The following is an 18674-nucleotide window of genomic DNA, read 5'->3' as shown; positions in this document are numbered from 1 at the left end:
CTGGGTTTGACAGGGCAATCAGATAAGAGATGTTTGGACAGTTGGTAAGTTTCCATCTAGAAATGTTTGCCTTTATTTCACTGGTTGTGCTTAGGGAAACACCCAGGTGTTGTCTCATCACATGATGATATAAACCTTAGTCCATCTTTCAAGTTCACTTTTCACCTCCTCAATTGTAATGAGGACAATTGTGTTTGTTTTGTTGGTAGTGGCTGTGGGTGAGTAAACCCTCCATCCTAATTAAGAAGCTAGCAGTGTAATGGACTTAGAAACTGGAATGATACATATTTGGTGTCCGTGAGCTTCACTTCTGTTTGGTAAATAAAAAGCACTAATCTATAAAATGTATTAAAAGGTCATGTCTTAAAAGCTCAAGAAACTTAACAAATTAACTTATCTACAAAGAATTTAGCTTACGCTAACTGAAAAAGTATGGATGTTGGAGATACAAGAAACATCATTTATTGTTTAATTATTTAAACGCTGAATATTATATGTTGGACTGTTATAGAGTTGCACCAAATGCAGATTTTATTTTTAGATGCAGGGCCTTGCATATTAAAGTTGAACAGTCCATTTGTTTATATTAATGCCTGCTAATATATTTATGAAATAGCATGCAGCAGAGCTGATGATGATAAGATCATCGGCGGCAGTGAGTGTGCACCTCATTCTCAGCCCTGGCAGGTGTATCTAACGTATGACAACGGAAAACGGTGGTGTGGGGCGTCCTTAATCAGCAAAAGTTGGGCAGTGTCTGCTGCCCACTGTTACCTTCCGTGAGTATCTTACAGCACCCTCCTTTTTCAGCTGATGATCTAAACTAATGTAAACATTACATGACAAGGAAATACAATTTTTGATCTTTCTAAATGTTAATGTATAATGATAATTTCACTATAACACTAATTTCAATATAACATCTTTTTGACTGCTATTTTTATACTGAATAGTTCTTGATGCTTCTGTTATGTCACTATATTATAAAAAAAAAACCACCCATTTCTGAATTAATGGTGTTCTGATTGTTATATTTTATTCAAATAATACTTGCTGATTCTCTCACTAATTGAAACATAAATAAAGGGTGGTTAATAAAAATTGGCAGCATCAAAGATGATCACAGAAATTAATTTTTCTCTTCCAACACTGCTTCAAATGTTCAACACTTCAAAGGTATGCAGGTTAGGCATAATAAAAATAATTTAAAAAATACTACGTCCATTCACAGTGAGGCTACCGTTATGTTTTGGTTTTGCAAATTAAAAAGAAAATAATGTAGCTAAACTATTTTTTATTTGTAATGTGGGGAAAATAAAACTGGCTGCTTTAAAAAAACAAAACAAAAAAAAAACTTTATACTAATTACATAATTTTGTCTGTCCTGTAAATTATACTCAACTATACTCAGCCAATATCAAAGTTCATATGTTATACAAGTCTAGGTGTCACCCTATTTTTTTCCTATAGTAAAATGGTACTTTCCATTGCAATGGAAGTACTTACACTCAGCACAGCAGCATGGAAAAAATATATAATAAATAATACTTAAAGTAATTTGATTTATAGGCCTCCTCGTCTTGCTCTTCACCTGGGTGAGCACAACTTGTTCAAAGATGAAGGCACAGAGCAGAGGATCTGGGCAGAGAAGGTCATACCTCACCCTGACTACAATGGCGTCACGGAGGACAATGACATCATGTTGATCAAGCTCATTGAACCTGCTGTTCTGAACCAGTACGTGCTGCCGATTGCCCTGGCGACCACGTGTGCTGTGGCTGATGAGAACTGTCTAGTGTCTGGATGGGGTAATCAGATCAACTCTGGAGGTGACTATTGCAATAATATTGCTTAAAACAGCTCTTTCAGTGGAGATCTGCCAGCTCATAGGTATACCACTGTGTAATCTTTTCCAGTGAACTACGCTTCTGTTCTGCAGTGCTTGAATGTGCCTGTGCTTTCACGCTCTCAGTGCAAAGAAGCTTATGGTAGCCAAATCACTGAGAACATGTTCTGTGCTGGGTTTATGGAGGGTGGCAAAGATTCATGTCAGGTAAGATATTTTAACACACTATTAAATATTTATTAGAATATTTAAATATTGTCTGTACATCAGAAAAAAAATCACAAAGGTTACTAAAAAAATCTGCCAGATAATCATACAAATACTTAGAACATCTACATCAATACATTAACTATAAGTTATCGAATTTGTATTACCATAATATTCTGAGAAAGGAAAAAAACAAATTTTATGCTTCTTATTCTTAATTTTTTTTTTCCAGGGTGACTCAGGTGGACCCCTTGTATGCAACAAGAAGCTTCAGGGAGTCGTGTCCTGGGGACATGGTTGTGCAGATGCTGGCTCTCCTGGAGTTTATACTGAAGTCTGTCGCTATATTGACTGGATCCATACCACCATAGCTGACAACTGAGAGTGAAAGGTGACAATTTGGCCTTTTTTTAATGCGTTGTCAAATCAGACACTTTTTGTATATCTAATTCATATCCAGTCATTTCCTTGAAATCAGACATCTTATCATTTATGTCCCACATTGTCTGAAATCCAGTTGTGGCCTCACAATGCCCATCAATCTTTTGTTATTCCATCAAAAGATTAGGAGTCTTTTGTCTAAAGCCATAAATGTGATCAAAGCTTCCCTGAGATTATTTTTGTCTTTTGGAGTGGTAACCATGGCTTACTAAAGGGAGACATTAAATTGACCTGCCAAGACTTGTGTAATTCTTATTTCAACTTTTGATATCTTATATATTTTTTAAACTATATTCCTCCTTTTTCATGCTACTTTTGCCATTCACTTGCCCATTAGGGGGTCTCAACATTGGTTTCTATAAAGCTGTTTTATAACATAGCAGTACCCTATAAACTGAACTGAAGTGAACTGGATAAATATATACTGTAAAAGTATCTGCATTGCATTAATGACCTCAGTACAAACCATTACAATAAAATAAAACCCCAAAAAAGCCATTTTGTACTCACAGTAGCTGACCTATCAATTCACTGGAAACTCCAGGCCCTATTGTAGAGGTGCCTGAATAAGTATACTTTCAGAACATTATTCACAGAGGCTAGAAAATGGTGAAAACCAAGACAAAATGAAGACAAAGGAAGACATGGGTAGAATCAGCTATAAGTGGAAAACTTTCCCTTTCCTGGGAGTCCAGGGGACTAAACACAAGAAACAAATAAACTGAAAAGTTGTTTAGCGCACTATAGAATTGACTGCTTTTCTATCTATATATTTCGACACCTTGTTGCACACTTTATTGTGTTGAGGGTTTAATTAATTGATATTATTGCCTTCGGTCTACATTCAGTCATGTATAATGATGAAGTGAAAACAGTATCTTTAGAGAAAATATTTGAAAATGAATGAAAAATCAAAAATTGAACTCTCTTATTTACAAACGTATGCAGACCATTTGTTGTGGCACTCAACATTAAAATTATGATCAGGTACATCCTGTTTGCATGAATTATCTTTGATATGTGTTGAGAACTCAGCTAGAGTTCATCTGTTGCAATTTGAATTGTTTGGTTGTAGTTTTGAAAGACACTTTGGTCTATAAGGGCCCATAATGTATTAAAGAAGAAGAAAATTGCATGGAAGAAAATGTAATGTAGAGCAAACTCAGTCTGGGGTGATAGTTCAGCTTTGAACATGACAATAGCATGAAGCATACAGCCAGAAAAACACGTGTGTGGCTTTGGGGCAAGTCTCTGAATGTCCTTGAGGGGCCCATACAAAGCCCAGACTTAATCTCCACCAAACATCTGTGGAGAGATCTCAAAATGGCAGTTCACAGATGCTTGCCATTCTTGAGAGGATCTGCCAATGAAGAATGGGAATAAACTGCTCAAAAATACAAAGTGTGCAAAACTTGTACAGATCTACAGTATATAACACATCTTCAGCTTTAACCAATGTGTGCACATTTTTGCTAGATCCTGAAATGTGTCACGGAAGTGTGTACTTTAGAAAAACCACAAACTTCAAATATGGACTCTGGAGCAAGTCAAAAGTAATGTGCAAATGGTGTGCTTCAAGTCTATAATGTAACGCTTTCCATGACATGAGAACTCGTCAAGGGGATTATTTAATGGTAAATTAGTTTAAAATATCATAAATGTGTGCCTGCATATTGATCATATTGATCAGGGGATTATTGATTATGCTGTTTTGTGCAGACTTTGCCAGTGTGACTGGAAGTATCTAACATGGTAAATCCATTGTTCTGCTAGCTGTCATGCTACTACCACTACTACTATGTCTAATCAAAGTGATATGCAAAAATAGGAAAACAATATGAATAACACAAAATAAACAATGTCTGTTTAAAGATAAAGAAAATGTGGCTTCAACAATTGAGACCGTGCAACAAAAAAAAAAAACATATCCATATACTATTCTTTTTTAAATACCCACATGAATGAAGGTAAGTCTAAATAAAGCATATATAGCATTTTAATGTAATTTTAATGTAAAAGTTGTACAAATTCAAAAACTAAAATAACCAATTACACAAAAAGGGCAAATGGCTGATAGGCCATGTGTTTTCGTTGCAATGGACTCAATTAAATTAATGAAATACAAGAAGAATGAGATATTAAAATGTAAATAAAAAAATAAATAAAATATAGTAAAATGAAAATATTTATACTAAATTGTGGGTGCTGTAAAAATTGCTGTAATTACATTTACGGCATTTGGCAGACGCTCCAGAGCGGCTGACAAAAGTGCTTTGTCATTTACTTTTAGAATATATCCTAGCCAGTATAGTAGGTTACAGTTCACGATACCACTGAACTAGAATACTGTAGAAATAGGGTTAGGGTTAGGGTCAGGGATCAATACTGATGCCTAGACTAGAAGTGCAAAACTCATATAAGCTCCAGTTACTCGACATAGGTGCAAGATCAGTGGTCATTCATTATAAAATGAATAAAAACATACACATAAATCAATGACCTGTCTAGAGACTGAAAACTGAATCCTGCCTGAGTGAGAATAGCTGGAAATGTGGTTTTGCTCTAAATGTGGTTTAACCAGAAAAGTGAACAGTTTAACGCAACAGATTAGCGAGTTTGTTCAAAACAAAGCAGCTGGCTAAAGCATGAACGCCCACTAGAAGTATGCCACAGTTCAGAAAAACTACAACTACCATAGAGATCGCTACGCATGACGTCAAACTCCGATTTCGTGATGATTTTGGTGCTACAGCAGTGATGTTTGCATGGAAGAAATAAAATAGGTAGGCTAAATGTTCTAATATAATGGATCATGTAATGAAAAGTATAACCGCGTGTACATTATAGTGGCTATAATGCACATAATGCAACGTCATATGATTGTATTGATCTGTGCGTTTGGTGAGGCTGGTCAGCTAGCTTGCTCAACAATGGGCTACCTCTAACAATTACAACAACGGAGTAATCTAGCTCAGCTAGCTAGCTATCTAGCTCGGTTTGCGGGCGAGTTAAAAACTAAATATTTATTATGCACCACTAGAAAACATCCTGTTGTCTTGTAATTGCAATCCTTAGTTGAAATATGATTTTCTTTATTTCACCATTCTGGTTATGCATAGATACGGTGTAAATAACTGAACCATTATTTGTTGATGAAGAATAGTTATTTAACAGCGGCAGCTATAGCTCTATGCCATATCTTCACCAGGATTTAAATTTTATTCTTTACACCATTTCAAAAAGAGGCCGCAGTAGTGCTAGCTCCGTTATTTTACCTAGACTGATGGTCACTAATATATATCATTAGTCACTAATATATAATTGAGAATTATTTTTATTTTATTAGCTTGCATTGTACAGTTACTAAAATATTGAATGTTCACATTTGCAATATGAATCACTCCTGTTTTTAGTGCTCAAATGTGTCTCTATTTGTGTTGTGTATTTCAGGACATTTGAATACTTCTAAGAGCTCATCTTTAAATTAATTTAGGAAGATCATGGAGCTTTCTAAACAGTCAGTGAATGATTTTTCAGTCAGTGATATGTTTCTTGCCAAAGGAGATATGGCTTTAGATCACATATCTTCTACAGAAACAACATTAGACCACCAATCAGTACATGTTGAGGTCAATAACATTACAGCACAGATCATTGGTCTTGAAGGGCAGAAATTGAATCTGCATGTACCATCAGAGTCAATAATAGAACCAGTATCACCAGTGGAGGTAATGTTGGAAGAAAATGCACTCTCCCTGATGACACATAAAGCAACTCAGGAGAAACCAACTGGCCCTGATGATCCCAATGACTCTCAAGTTCAGTCAACATTGTCTGATCATACTTCATCAGACCCAGGTATTCCCAATGAGATGATAGCTGCCAGCATTTTGGAATCGGACATAAACCCTGTGGAACCGCGCTGTGAGTTCATAGTCCATACAGACCCCAGTGAAGCACAAGGTCCATCTGACAAAGTTACATTAGATCCAAGTGCCCTGTTGATGGGGAAATTGAAAGAGGTGGTATGTGAAAAAAAACAGACTCCAGATTCAACATCCATGACTCCCAAAGATGTGGGATGCTCCAAAGAGGAAAAGAGTGTCAGAAAGAACATTCCCCCAAAGAAGGACAGAATGGATCCGCTGAAAATAGACATGACCAGATCCACTGTTATCCCCCTCACCTGTAAGTTGTTTCTCATTTCAGTTTAATCATCTCATTACTGTTAGCAAAAAGCATTAGCTATAAAACAATGGCATAATTAATTCTCCCAGTGTATTTATCCCCATTATCTATAATTTTAAGTGTACTTAAAAAAAAAGCCCTTGGAATGTCTTTAGAAGAGATATTTTTAAAGAACCTATTGAAGTGTGATTTATTTTGGTTTATGATGCATTCGTAGCATCTCAGCTGTCCCTACAATGCCTGGAGTGCCACATCATCTTCAGTGACAACAAGAGCAAGGAGCGCCACCTCAAAATGAACCACCCCACCGAGTATGAGCAGTGCATGCTTGGCGATGCCCTCTTCGCCTGCTACGTCTGTGATCGGCATTTCACCTGCTCCACTGAGCTCATGGCACATCAGAGGGCTCATACGGAGAAGCAGCCTTTCAAATGTCCCATCTGCGGGGAAGCCTTCAGCCGATCATCTGAGCTCACAAGTCACAAGAAAGTTCACTTTGGCAAGCATGGATACACCTGCTCAGACTGTGGCAAGCACTGCAAAACCCTAACCTTGCTTAAATACCACCAGCGCATACACACTGGAGAAAGGCCATATGTGTGCATACACAAAGAGTGTGGCAAGAGGTTCAGCATGCCAAAGGCTCTCCAAAAACACCTGGAAGCACATGAAAAGGAGGATACAGAGGGCACTGCAGACCTGGCAAATTCTACAACCAACACAAAAAAAAAGAGGAATAAAGGTAGGTACGACTCTGTCTCCAGGTTAATCCTAAAGAGTATGGGGTGATGTTGCCAAGAAGTAGTGGGAAATCAAATAATCATATATTTGATTTATAATATATAAAGTTATATATAAAGTTATATATAAAATTATATATAAAGGGAGGAAGGGCTCTCACTCAAATCCAATGAGCTTGGATCATGGACTAAAACATACATAGTCTATTAGTATTTATAACTTGTACAATCTTATAATTGTCTTTGAACCTTTTACTGTACCCTGCAGAAACTTAACTGCTTATCTTTCTGAAACTTAGGCACCTTTCTTTCAGGATGTACTTGCATAGCTGTGTGGGTCTCTTATGCTACAGACACACAAAACATACACTTCAGGGATTGTTTTAGTTACAGTAGGCTAGGTTAGCAGACCAATGATATGTCTATGTGACAACCAACTCAAATATTACAACTGTCAAAAAAGCAAGAACAATAAAAATCTTAAGGGCCAATCATAGTTTAGGGTTGAGCAGTACCACAATGACATTTATGAAACAACAATTCAAGCGCATTAGAGGCATTAGAGAGAGTAGTAAATACAAAATACTGCCCACATGGCAGCTTTGCAGAGAAATCTCTCATATATTTTTATTTTCAGAGAAATACTAGACCAAATAAGTAGTAGGCTATATTTTCACAATAAAAAAATTAAGACTAGAACAGGCTCAAAACTTTCATTTTTTACACTTAAATGCTTTGACATTTGTACTTAATAGTATATTAGTATTTATGTTAGCCGCTTTTATATTTCTGGCTTATTATTTAGGTATTAATATTAGAGCATAGTATTGTGTGACTAATGTGAACTATTTGTTAGCTACATTGACACTAATAAAATAATTTTGTTACAAGAGTAAATATTGAGATTGTGGATGCAACTGCAGGTCCTGAGAGTGTCGCGGGTTATTGCTGAATTAATAGTGTGTATTTTTATTCTGGAATACTGGATACTCTAGTTAAAGAGTTCTACAAAACAAATCAAAGTAAATTATTCAAACATATTTTTATATAACACATTTTAATTAAATGGAACTTTAAAAGATAAAAAGTACAGGAAAATAAATAAAAAAGAGATTATGGCATTAATAATTATTGCAATTGCTACAAATACTGTAGTAGTTAAGCATCTTATCCCATACAGAGAAACCTTTCTTGTGCAGAAACATTCTTTGGACATACAATGTGGCAAAACTTATACCAGGTGCAGATGAACTAGACGACTTCTTTTTCTTGATTTGATTCAAAATGTAGCTATGTAGCTGTGAATCATGGCTATGAATGATGGCTAAGAAACTGTGTACTGCTATATACAGTATACAGTTTAAAATTATCTTCATAAATACATTATCAGCAGATGTTCAAATGCCTCATCATGGATCATTTATCATTACCGGCCAACAATTTCTGTATGCAGCTGTTGTCATCAAATATTTTTTGGGTTGTCCTTATTACCAAGGCATTCATATCTGTCATTTGCACTTTTGCAGGTACATTTGCTAAGAAGTTTGCATGCTCACAGTGTGATGAATCCTTCAAGACAGCAAAGTCACAGATTCATCACATTAAAATTAAGCATCCACAGTGCAAAACCATACCTCCCTCCAGTACCACCGTGGCATCACAAGAGTTAAAAGGTGTCCCACTTGTTACAACTCAATCTGCAATAGTTCAACCACCTCTACTACGTATGGAAGCTATTGGACCAGCAGCACAACAAATAGGCCCACTGGGAGCTGAACAAATTAAAAGATTAATAGAAAAACTGGGAAATGTACAAAAAGTCAATCAGCTGGTCATACTTGGAGTTGACCCGTTATCTTTTCAGGCCCAAAACATGGGAATGCAACAGCCACAGGGTCTCATACAGCCATTGCACTTTAATTTCACACAACCAACAATTCAACCAGTCATACTTCAGCAGACAAGGGATGAGTCAAGGCATGAAGGGATGATGTCAACTGGAGCTGAGCGAACCACGTGTAAAGATTCTTTAGAGATTGGGGTTACTGTTGAGCAAGAGGCAACAATGGTGCAGGGTGAGAAAACTGTTGTTTCATTAGGGAATCCAGAGAATCAGGTGGCAGTTGTTGAATCGGATATGAGAGGTGCACAGTTAAATGAGGTTCAATTTGAGATTTTACCAGAGCTGACTGAAAAGTCAGTCTTAACTCCCCAGGAGGAAAGCAGTGAACAAATGGATACAACAGTGGAGCAGCATATTCAAGTTACTTTAGATGTCAAAACTTTAGAGACTGGGGATGGTTCGTCTGTGTTTTCCATAAATGATTTTGAAAGCAGTCAGTCTCAAACAACTGAAGAAAATATTTCAAAGCCAACAGAAATCATGCTGTCAGAAGAGACCATCATTACTGCAGAATCCCTGGATCAAAAATGTGATGCAGAAGACTCATTAATAGAATCAGAGCCACAGTCTGGACAAATGAATATTCTTAACTTTGATAATAATCAAGAGCTTGAAGCTCACTTGGAACAGTTGGCTCCAAAGGAAACTTCACAGTCAGAGGAACCAAAAGGACAGACTATTCAGCCTTCTCTCAACAATGTGCAGCATCATCAAGAGAACTATTACTTGGAACAGGCACCAGTTAATAATTCCGGTAATCAGCAGACCATGTTGGCACCAGGAGACCAGAAGATGTCGGGTGTAAAAGATTGCTTGTATGCTAAGATAATGCTACCAACAAAGAAGAAAAGGTCCAAGAAACGGGTATCTCTTAAGTCACAGTCCCTGGGATCTGAAGATGAAGGTTCACTAAGCACCTCACAGACAACAACTTCTCGAGAAACTAACACTGCATCAAAAACTGTACAAAAAAAGAGAGAGAAGACAAAGAACAAAAAACTGGTGCATTTTGGACCTAGAGAAAACAAAGAGAAATCTTCAAAACAAAAGCTCCTGAAGATATCCAAGGCAGGTCTATACAAAGAATGGCAAGACATCGATTTGGTTCAAGTGCCTACTTTGTTACAAAATGAAAGTGCCCCTCATTTAAAACAGAAACAGAAAAATCAGAAACGCAAAAAAGGAGGCACAGTTGAAAATTTGACTGGGCTCAAGCATGACTTTTGTATACCAAAGGCTATTAAAGTGGCAGAACCAACACCACAAGGGAAACCTCAGAAGAGAAAAATTGAAACCCCCAGAGATTTGGCAAAGAAAGGGAAATCTGCCCAGGATATGGAGCAAAATGAAACACCTAAGCCAAAGAAAAAAAAGCAAGCCAAGATAGTGGAAGCAGTGTCTCCAAAGAAAGCAAAGATTAAAGATGCTACCGAGAATGAACTAGGTACGGAAATCCAAACGTTAGCTAAACGAAAGGACAAAGAGCAAAAAAGTGAGTCTGAAATCTCATGTCATGATCAAATAAAGCAGCAAGCATTGCTTTTATTGAAAGGTCACAAGCAGCCACAGCTAAAAGTGCACAAGTTGGATGCTAAAACCACAGGATTTGAACAACCACTTAAACATAAATGTCAGAGTAAGGAAGTTTGTTCCCAAGAAGCTACAGTGGTACAGACAAAAGGAGAAACACAAAATAAATCACCACAAACGGCAAGGAAAAAGAAAGCAAAAATGATTGGAAAGAAATCTAAAGAATTTCAGAAGGATGCCTGTCATTTGCAAATGTACTCTGTTGACAATGGTCTCACTTCAGCTCCATTATGCACAAAGCCAAAAGTTGTGCGGAAGCGTAAATCTTCTACGAAAATAGATCAGGAAATTGCATTGAGTCCTCCATATTCTCGGCTCACAATTGGATGCCAAGATTGTGGGAAGAACTTCTCAGAAGTCCCTGCCTTGCAGGAGCACATGGCTTCTATGCATTCTGAAAGTGGAATTTTCCAGTCCAATTTGAGCAGTGATGCTTCTAATAATCCAGTGAGTTCTGGGTCAAATGAAGCAATAATCACAAAAGCGGTTCATTCAAGCAACTTTGAAATACAGGTGTCTACAGACTGGGATATGGAGACCGAGATGAGAGAGATTGGTTTAGAAGACAGGGATGATCACGGACTCTCATTCCCAGCCCTCAGTCCTTCCCCTTCTTTCCCAACTGCATCAATCTCTCTTGAACACGAGGCCAAAGAGAGGGAGAAGATTCATCAAGATAGTCATCCTGGAAATTCAGAGACACTTTGCAAAGATTCCACAATATTTAGGCAGCCTTTTGCAGATGTTTCATCCACAGAACCTGACACTTTCCACATTCCAGTACACAAGAAAAAGTCAGGGGAAAAGGAGAACATGGAGTCAGTTCAACTGGTCTCAGTTTCTGAGCCACAGGAGGGTGTTGACATTAAAGAGGAGTTGCCTTTAGATGTGAAGGTAGTCATGGTTGAAGACCAAAATGTAGATGACAAGGACTCTACTCAGGTAAATAGTCTTTCTAATGAGACTCGAGTGGGCTCTGATCAACAGGAAAATGAATCAGTTCACACTGACCTGAACCAGTGTCAGCTATCCATACAACATGTGAATCCAGCATCAACTGAAAATTCAGACTCCCACTTAACAGAACAACCAGAAATTAAACAAGAGGAAGAGGAGATACTGGTCCAGAGAGAAGAGAAGCAAACAAAAACATCTATGACAAGAAGTAGAAGAGGAAGAGGTGGTCGAAGTAAAGGAAAGAGACAACTTGGAAGAGCTACAAAAAGAGCTACAAAAGAGATGGTGAACAATAAAGAAGAATGTCAAGTTGTTTTTCAGCTTTATTCACTCACGGATGACTGTGAGGAAAAGAATGAAGAAAGGAACAATCAAACAAAGGCAACCTGTTCCACTATAGCTTACAAGCAGTCAGAGTTGGAGGAATGCCCTGAAGATCAGGTAGTTTTGGAGCTAGAATCTGTTACTTCCTGTGCTGTAGATGTGAGGAAACCAGATGATGCATCACTGGTTCAGAAGTCTGGCGAGCAAGACAAGACCAGCAGTTCATCTGGAATGGTTCTGGAACATTTCCAGACAGCTCATGAAAGTGAGGAAGGAAACTCTGCACACAGCCAAGGCAGCATAAGAAGCTGGGTAAGTAATGATAGCATATGCTATGGCAGTTTCTTGACCCTTAGATAAAAGACCCAGTACACGTGCAAACTCTCTAAGAACTTTAGTATTTGAGTATTAATAAAATATCCTGTTAGACATAATACATATTTGGTAGTGTAGGTACCCTTTCTGCCCTTTCCTTCAAGTCCACACAAAATTTGTGTGGCTTTATGTTCCAAAAACAGTCATAATTCATTTTTATATCACCATTTTCCAACCTCTATTTATCCCTTAGATCGTTTATTTCATACCTGTGCAGTAACAGAAACATTCTGTTTAATTTTAAGTTCTGATTGGTTGACCTGTTGTGCCTCATTCAAAAAACACAGAGATGAAATAAGCCTGAGAACTGCAATGTAAGTGGGTGAGGCTATATAGGTGGAGATTTGTAAACGCGTTTCTCCTGACATCAGAGAAACAGGATTTTAGAACCACCCAATTATTCTAAAGCAATAATTGTGTATTTTATCTTTTTTGGTAAAGTTCAGTTTTTTGTTTTTTCATTGAAGGGCAATCCACACCCAGAGACTGAAGGCATAACATCTGCTGGCAACTTTGATGATGTAAAAATAGAAGCCAGTCCATCAACTCTGGCCCCTCATGAAGTCCCACCTAGTGAGAGAGATTTATTGAAAGGAGTTCGAATGTTTCGGGTAAAGGCAGAAAATCACCAAAATTTAAACGAGCACAAAGCTTCACAACAAACTCATCGTGCTATGTGCCTACGTAAGTCTGCTAAAAATCAAACAAGTATGTGTGTGTAATTTTTTTCCTTCAATCCTTAGTTGCTTAGCTGCAATAATTATTTTTGAATAACTGTAAATACATTTTTACTACCTTCCCAGCAGAAAAGCACCTCAATCATGCTACAGATGGGATCCCCTCTGGATCCTCAACAGGCTCTGAATCTGCTGGCAAACAGTGTATATTCTATCCTGTTAAAGAAGAGGAGGGAGAGATACTGGTGGAACCTCCCCTTAGTGAACAAGCAACCAAGGTTCCAGAAGAGAGGACAGGTAAATCAGGATAAAGGTACTTGACTTGTAATCGGAAGGTTGCTGGTTCAAGCCCCACCACTGCCAAGTTGCTGTTGTTGGGCCTCTAAGCAAGGCCCTTAACCCTCAATTGCTCAAATTGTACGCAGTCATATTTGTAAGTCGTTTTGGATAAAAGTGTCAGATAAATGTAAAACATATCAATAATTCACTTTTTTGATATCCTCTAGAGGCTGGACCTGAAATAGAGGAGTGTGAGGAAATCATGGTGGAATGCTCACAAATGGAAATGCATCATAATTTTTACGGTGGCACTGAAGAGGGTAAATAAATTTGTCACATTGGGATAAAAGCTCAATTCTAACTGATAATATTTTATTTTAATTTGCCTACTGAGAATGTGTGGCTGTTTCACAGGTGATCTTGGCACCGAGCACCAGAGCCCTCAACACCTTCTAGAATTCCTCTCACAGAGTTCAGACACAGAGGAGTTTGACAATTTTCAGTCTGAGCCAGATGCTGAAGCTCTTATTATGTCCTGTTACCATGGTATCCACACCAATGGAGCTATGAAACAAAAAGAACTTTCAGTCTATGAGGAGGGTGGAAGAAATTCAGGGTTAGTCTTGATTCCAATAGCAAAATATTAGGTAAAGGTTTCCAAAGTTGTGTTTTCCTTATGTGTTCTTAGTCTCCCCCCCCCCTTCTTATTTCCATAGAAATGTAGATTTTTCCCAAGCAAAGCACCAAGGGGGAACCACAAAAGAGTGTTGGAAACCTATTGACTACTTCCTGCAGTACTTCAACTGGGACACGTGGAAAGAAATTGCAGTCTGGACAGGGCAAACATCAAAACTGCCAACACCTGTTACCGAAAAAGAGGTAGCCCAGATCGCAGGAATCCACATTGCAATGGGAACCCTAAAGGTGGGTAACATGCTAATTAAATACTCTTCCTGTCTGTTTACCAAATTGTAAGTGTCGGTATTTCTGACCAATACATAACATTCTAAATGCTATCAATTTCTTATGATTCTCAATTAAGTGTTAAATTAAGCGTCTTTAGCACCATGCTAAACCATTTACTAAACATAACGAAAGCTAAGTAGATAAGTGGTATTTGAAGGCAGGAGTCCCATTTGTGCAGATTTCTCCCTATTTTTGATTGTTGTTTACCAGCTTTTCTGATATTATAATGGATGGAGTTCTCTTGTAGAATTGTTGAATTGTTTCACAATGCAGTAAAAAAATACAGTAATGTCATGCTTATGATTACAATTTTATGAGTCAAGTGATGTAGATCTTGTGAATCGGTCCCACTTAATTCCATTGACATATATGATCAAGCTTCTTATTACATAGTGCATATGCATATCGTACATTCAAAATGTCCTGTGGTTAAATAACAAAAAATGAATGTGTAAATATCTATATTTAATTTCACTTTGTCAGTACATTTGGATAGCATATAAATCAGTAATTGTTTATTATTCTCCATAATTGCAAGTACTGAGTTGAATATATTTATTAGTATGAATCACTGTCATTCTTTAAGTGTTTAGTATACAACCGATATTGATACTGAAATTCTTGTCTTGTATCTTGCCCTCTTGCTACTCCTAAGTTTCCAAGTATGAAGCTGTACTGGGAGGACCTCACCCGAGTGCCCTTAATTGCTGATGCCATGTCAGCTTCCAAGTTTTCTGAGCTCACTTACAACCTTAAGTTGGCTAGTCCTAGAGGAGATCTCAGGCAGGCAAATGGAGATGGAGATGAACAATGTGGCCAAGGAAACACAACTCAGTTAAGCACCAGTGATAAGGCACCGAGACAAGTTCCTTCACCAGGTGACAAATCTAGAATGTTTACATCCTTGCCGTTGTGCAGGTATCAGGATACGGAGAATTGCACAGACACTTTAGTGTCAAAAACAGATCCATTGTGGAAAGTTCAGGCCATTGTAAAGAGAGTTCAAGAAGGGTGTCGAGCTCTTAAGAGAAATGGAAACCATGCAGTTGACCAATACCCCCTTCCTTTTCAGAGGCACCCAACGCATTTGTTACATCACACAATTATGATAAATGTTACTGGATTGGTCATGGACTTTAACTTGCGTGTAAAGGACTGTAAGAGAGAGGAAGTAGTTGTAAATATGGTTTCTCAAGAAATAGATGATAACCAAGGCATGGTGTTTCTCTGTAAACCAGAACTATCAACACCTTCTATGTTGGAGCATCTCCTAGAGGCAGGAGTGCGCAGTGCTGGCAAGGTTGGAGGTGCAAGGGGCCAAGTAGGTGATGAGTTTGTGACCTCTGATGGAAAGCTAAAGCTATTTAGATGCCACCATGGCTTCATCCTCTCTGCGGCAACAAAGGAAAGATCTCGTTCAACGTCGCTTGTCAGTGGTTTTGAGCGAGCAATCAAAGCTGCAAATCTAAACAGAGACTTAAGAAGCCTTTATCGCACACCATGTACAAGTTCATCACCCAGTGCCTGGCCACAGTCTGTTCTTTGGGACCTTATTGATCTGGCATTAGTTAACTCCTGGCTACAATACAAGCAAGATACAAACCATGATTCAGAGCCACTGTCACTTATGGCATTCCGTTTGGAAGTTTCCAAAGCTTTAATCCTTTCTAGCAGTATTGATGCACAAGACTCATCACCCCCCTATCCTCCAGTTCCTAAACATTCTGCTCCAAATACAACTCCAGGCACCAATGATGCCTTTGAGAACTCTTTTCCTGATGCAGCCACACGATATGATGGTATGGGCCATTGGCCGGAGCAACTTGCCGAAGGTGAAGAAGCCAGATGTAGGTTCGGAGGTTGTGAGAGAACATCTCGAGTACGATGTCTCAAATGCTGTGTGTTCCTTTGCATTTCACGCAATCACAACTGTTTCCTGAAGTTTCATAGTCAGGGGTCTGAATGAAATCTACTTACTCTGATCATGCTCTATTAAGCATATTACTTCTATGCCAGTTTATGATAACTATTAATTACATTGTGGCTTGACATGAGGATTGTCTAGCATCAATGATCTCTCATTTATTGGTCTGTACAGCTTTTCTAAATAAATGTTACTGCTCAAAGGTTTGGAATCACTTGTCAAATTAAGTTTGTTGTTTTATTCATAATTGTTTTTTTAAATATTAGAGAGCTAAATGATAAACAATTTTAGATGCATCATTCAGAATGTAAAGTATTTGGAGGCTAATCAGAAATTATTAAATGATAAGTATCTATTAATTTGTAGAAAATGTGTCATTTTCATTTGATCACTGGTTTGCAAATATGAGGAATTTTCTCATATTTCCAGTTATTTTTAACACAAAGTTTCCTAACTTTTTAGCAGCTTGATAAAATCAGTTTAAAGGTACATATATTAGCATCATATTAGAAGCTTATATATACTACAAAATTAGTGTATTATTGAAAACTTTGATTCCTGTCTTTTGAGCGGTAGTTGTCCTGTGCACGTTTGTCTCTATATGTCCACAATATGTGGATAATTGTGCAAGATTATTGTTGCAATTGTACATTATGATTTTCTGTAAGCAAATGTAACTTATGCTGTAAGTTATCCATGATGTCTACAAGTGAATAATTGATCATAGTTGCAATTATAATTTTAATTATGTATTGTCACAATGTCTTCTGGATAAAATGTCTTCTGTACTTTTTATTTTTGGAATTGCTTTTAATTGCTTAATAAAGGATATGCAGAATTCGTTTTCACTTTACCTTGTTTTTGTAGTTATAGAAGTTCAAGACTAGTCAAATTAGTAGCTACAAATGTGATGTGGCTTGTTCATAAATGCAGAAATTTGCAATGTGTGTGTATTTGATATTTTCTCAAAGAACAAAATGAGCAATTATTGTAGACGCAACAGATCAGTCAACCTATTCATTCGGATTATTCTTACCCTATTGCCTCTTAAATCTGGAAGTTTGTCAAGTCTGGTAAAATTTTTAAGATGTTTTACAGCTATAAGCTAAAGTCTTGGCCGAACAAGTGTATTTAAAGGTTCTCTGTCGAAGCAAATCCTTGCAGATGTTAAAAATTCAACATTTACTTGGTCATTGTTATTTGGCCTAAAACTAGCAACTAAATACAAGTGAGAGCAAAATCAGCAGCTAACAATATCATATGTAAGAAGACTGAAATCTAAAAGTGAAAGCACAAATTGCATTTAAAAAACTAAGAAAATTAGGACTAAAAGAATGTTTATGGTTATCTAAGGGTTTGTTAATTTACAGTTAATTTGTCGTTAGCACATTGTGCAATAGAGGAAGCCACATGTAACAATTTGCAAGACCTATCACAAAGTATATATAGCTTTAGTTCTATCAGAAATATTGTTAGGCTTTTATTTATTTTTTGTTAATTGTATTTAACAAAAAATTGTAGAGTTTTCTGAAGGTCTATCTAATATCTGTACCAAAGAAAGGGGAAGAGGCAGAACTGAGTGTGTGCTCCATCCATTCTGATGATATGAAGTGGGTACACTGTGCTCATGGTTAATCCCAATAGTTTTATATTTCAACATTTAGTCAACTGAACATTTAGTCAACTGAAGCATTATTATTACTGCTCGGGTGGTGGTGTCTCTGTGGTTAAGGTACTTGACCTGTAATTGCAAGGTTGCTGGTTCAAGCCCCACCACTACCAAGTTGCCACTTTTGGGCTACTGAGAAAGACCCTCAATTACTCAAATTTTACTCAGTCATAATTGTAAGTTGCTTTGGATCAAAGTGTCATATAAATGCTAATATGAAAATTTATTTTAAAACTATAGATAAAGATACTATCATTATTTCATACTATCATTATTTCATTTTTTCCAATGTTTATATTTGTACATTTGTTTTATACATACATTTTGTGTTAAATTACATTTTGTGTTAAATAAAGATTTTATTTTAGGCTTTATAATTCTTTTTTAGGCTAAGTTAGGTTTTATAGGCTCTGAAGTACATCATTCACAACAATACTGTCAATCTTGTCACATTTGAAATGGATGTGACCACATGAAAACATTTTTTAAACAGAAACATAAATAAATAAAACACCAACTAATCTTTTGTGCTGATCATTGGTTTGCAATGCCAGGTATTAAAGCAGAGATAAAGAAGCTTGTTGAAAT

The 18674-nt window shown here is 37.1% G+C and overlaps 2 protein-coding genes across 5 annotated transcripts; both read left to right on the top strand.

The window, feature by feature from the left end:
- The first annotated feature begins 1574 nt into the window (after positions 1–1574).
- On the top strand, positions 1575–2734 carry LOC145651166 (anionic trypsin-like). The gene is made up of 3 exons (XM_081696461.1): positions 1575–1829; positions 1917–2053; positions 2286–2734. Exons 1-3 carry the CDS (start codon positions 1700–1702, stop codon positions 2433–2435), a joined length of 417 nt encoding a protein of 138 aa, XP_081552587.1. The 5' UTR covers positions 1575–1699; the 3' UTR covers positions 2436–2734.
- Positions 2735–5209: 2475 nt separating this feature from the next.
- Positions 5210–17265, top strand: znf576.1 (zinc finger protein 576, tandem duplicate 1). 4 transcript variants are annotated; one of them, XM_027007205.3, is made up of 10 exons: positions 5210–5277; positions 5945–6682; positions 6900–7424; positions 8949–12508; positions 13039–13255; positions 13378–13545; positions 13755–13847; positions 13942–14143; positions 14244–14451; positions 15149–17265. In XM_027007205.3, the coding sequence occupies exons 2-10, from the start codon at positions 5995–5997 to the stop codon at positions 16457–16459; spliced, it is 6972 nt and encodes a 2323-aa protein (XP_026863006.3). In that variant the 5' UTR covers positions 5210–5277; positions 5945–5994; the 3' UTR covers positions 16460–17265. The 4 variants fall into 4 exon arrangements, with proteins under 4 accessions (XP_026863006.3, XP_026863005.3, XP_026863004.3 ...); XM_027007204.3 differs by having other exon boundaries at positions 13375–13545; XM_027007203.3 differs by having other exon boundaries at positions 13039–13279.
- The last annotated feature ends 1409 nt before the right edge of the window (positions 17266–18674 follow it).

Source organism: Electrophorus electricus, chromosome 14 (assembly GCF_041902795.1).
Source record: "Electrophorus electricus isolate QZ-2024a chromosome 14, ASM4190279v1, whole genome shotgun sequence".
Taxonomy (NCBI): Eukaryota; Metazoa; Chordata; class Actinopteri; order Gymnotiformes; family Gymnotidae; genus Electrophorus; species Electrophorus electricus.
Note: the sequence above shows the minus strand (reverse complement) of the source record. Positions and strands in the feature narration are given on the sequence as shown.